The sequence below is a fragment of the Penaeus monodon genome, chromosome 21, assembly GCF_015228065.2.
Source record: "Penaeus monodon isolate SGIC_2016 chromosome 21, NSTDA_Pmon_1, whole genome shotgun sequence".
NCBI lineage: Eukaryota > Metazoa > Arthropoda > Malacostraca > Decapoda > Penaeidae > Penaeus > Penaeus monodon.
Window position 1 is genome coordinate 3964487 of NC_051406.1, and position 2043 is coordinate 3966529.

The 2043-nt window shown below is 39.3% G+C and overlaps 1 protein-coding gene across 1 annotated transcript in view; it reads left to right on the top strand.

Moving 5' to 3' along the window:
* Positions 1–37: 37 nt before the first annotated feature.
* Positions 38–2043, top strand: part of LOC119586122 — a gene marked incomplete at its 5' end in the record, with an annotated part of 6603 nt that continues 4597 nt past the window's right edge. Inside the window, 1 exon segment of the mRNA XM_037934811.1 lies at positions 38–921. Coding sequence (XP_037790739.1) covers positions 318–921 — 604 coding nt within the window.

The window sequence follows — 2043 nt, forward strand, 5'->3', positions numbered from 1 at the left end:
CCAAATAATAACGTAATTGCACGTATCCGAACGAAATGTCAATCCGAACGCGTGTAAAAATGTAAACAAAAGGCCTTCACTCGATTTCAATTTGTACATTTTGCTTGTTTTCTGACAGAAGCGGCGATAAATGAGGAATAAGAAATAGAATCTATGAAGATAATAGGAAAAAAGTTGAAGAACTCCATGTAGTACAGTCTGATCAGAGTGTAAAACCCTGTAAGAGAAGAAAAAACGAAGAGGAAGATAGACGAGTTAGCTGTTCTCTCTGACAATATTTTTTGTACTTCTGTTTACATACATTTAACCATCTCGTCATGTTTGCCAAGAGGAAGATAATTGAAGAAGGGGACGCCTCGGCCAAAAAGCGAAAGCACAAAACGATATCAATGCTCGAAAAGGTGGAATTACTGCAGAAGTTAGAGAGCGGGACGTCAGTGAGGAGTCTGTGCGAGTTGTATGGGATCAGTTCATCAACTGTCTATGATCTCAAGAAACAGAAGGAGCAGATCTTCAGTTACTTTGCTGATAACATTGGTCAGAGAAGCTTGGAGAAGCGGAAAAGCCTGAGGAGGGGAAAGAGCATGGAATTGGACACGACACTCCTGCAGTGGTTTAAGCAGTGCAGGAGCGAGGGCGTGAGCGTTTCAGGCGAGATGATGATGATGCGGGCCAAAGTACTGCACAGGGAACTCAATCTTGACTATAATTGTGAGTATTCCCAAGGGTGGCTACAGAGATTTAAAGATAGGTATGGGATTTCGCTTCATGGCATGTCTGGGGACATCATACCAGGTGAAACAGAAGCTTCAGCCATGGACGAATGTGCACACTTAGACGACATTGAAAAGCTGTCACCTGAACAAAACTGCAATACAGAAGGAATTCCTGGTCAAGATGACGAAGTGTCCATAGTTGGAGGTAAGGAATCAAAGGAATGGGAACTAACATTCTTGGCTGCATGAAATATACCTATAATAGGGCTAGGAGTGTGAGTTTAACCCACATGTGATAGGATCTCTTGGCACCAAACCAAATACCAGGCAGGACAGGGAATAAGTTGCTTAAGGGGAAAATTAGAAGCATTGCAACTATAAATTTATCTTGCTCTCTATACACTTGGATGCACTGTAAATAATTGTTTAGGTAATTAGGAGCTGTTTTCCCAGAATAGCTGGAGACAGGGCCAAGAAAGGAAGTAACTTTTTAGTGCATACAACTTAGAGCAGGTTTCATTGCATATGATGTGTTGGGGTATCATTATGGCATGAATGATGGCCTAGCCATATGATATGATGTCAGCTGTAATGTGTTGGTTAACTGAAATGAAAGTTTAGGTCTCTTGACAATTTTGGTTCTCTTATTGGTCATTATGATGTTTTTGTTTGCCTTTCTTGTGTTGTATCTTAGGTCTTCGGTGTATGTATGCATTATACACTTCATTTCATGTTTTTAAAGTAATTAAAGTAAATTCTGTAGTTTTCATTCTTTGACAAAGGCTTTCTTGATAAACCTCATATTGGATTTATAAACTGGCCAAATCTAAGACACTTACTCTCTGACATTTCCATTAGAAACAGATAGTAAAGAACTTATTTAGTAGAGAAATGCTAATGCTGTGGCATCTCATTCAACTTTAATCCTTTAATGATAAGAAATCAACAGATACACCTTTGTATTGCCTGATGTACACTTGAAAAAAAATCATGTGTAGAATGAACATATGAAGGTAATTCTCAAACTATTTTCTCAGTGGCTACTGGTATTAGGTGCAGAGACACTGCCATTGATGTACACAGTCTGTCATGTGCATGGGTAGATTTCAACAGAATCATGTATTTTACAGCCTTCCTAGGCATACCTGGGCAAGGTTCATAGGTTAGCAATGGCCCTCTCTTCCATTACCTAGCAGTCCATTAGCAAATTGAATAGTGGCTGACACAAGTCATTTTCTTTGCTAGAGTAGAAGTCTATCAAAGAGATAGAGAAGTCAAAGGAGATAAAGAGTTTAAGCCAAGATAGCTAAGTAGCAAGCAAATACAA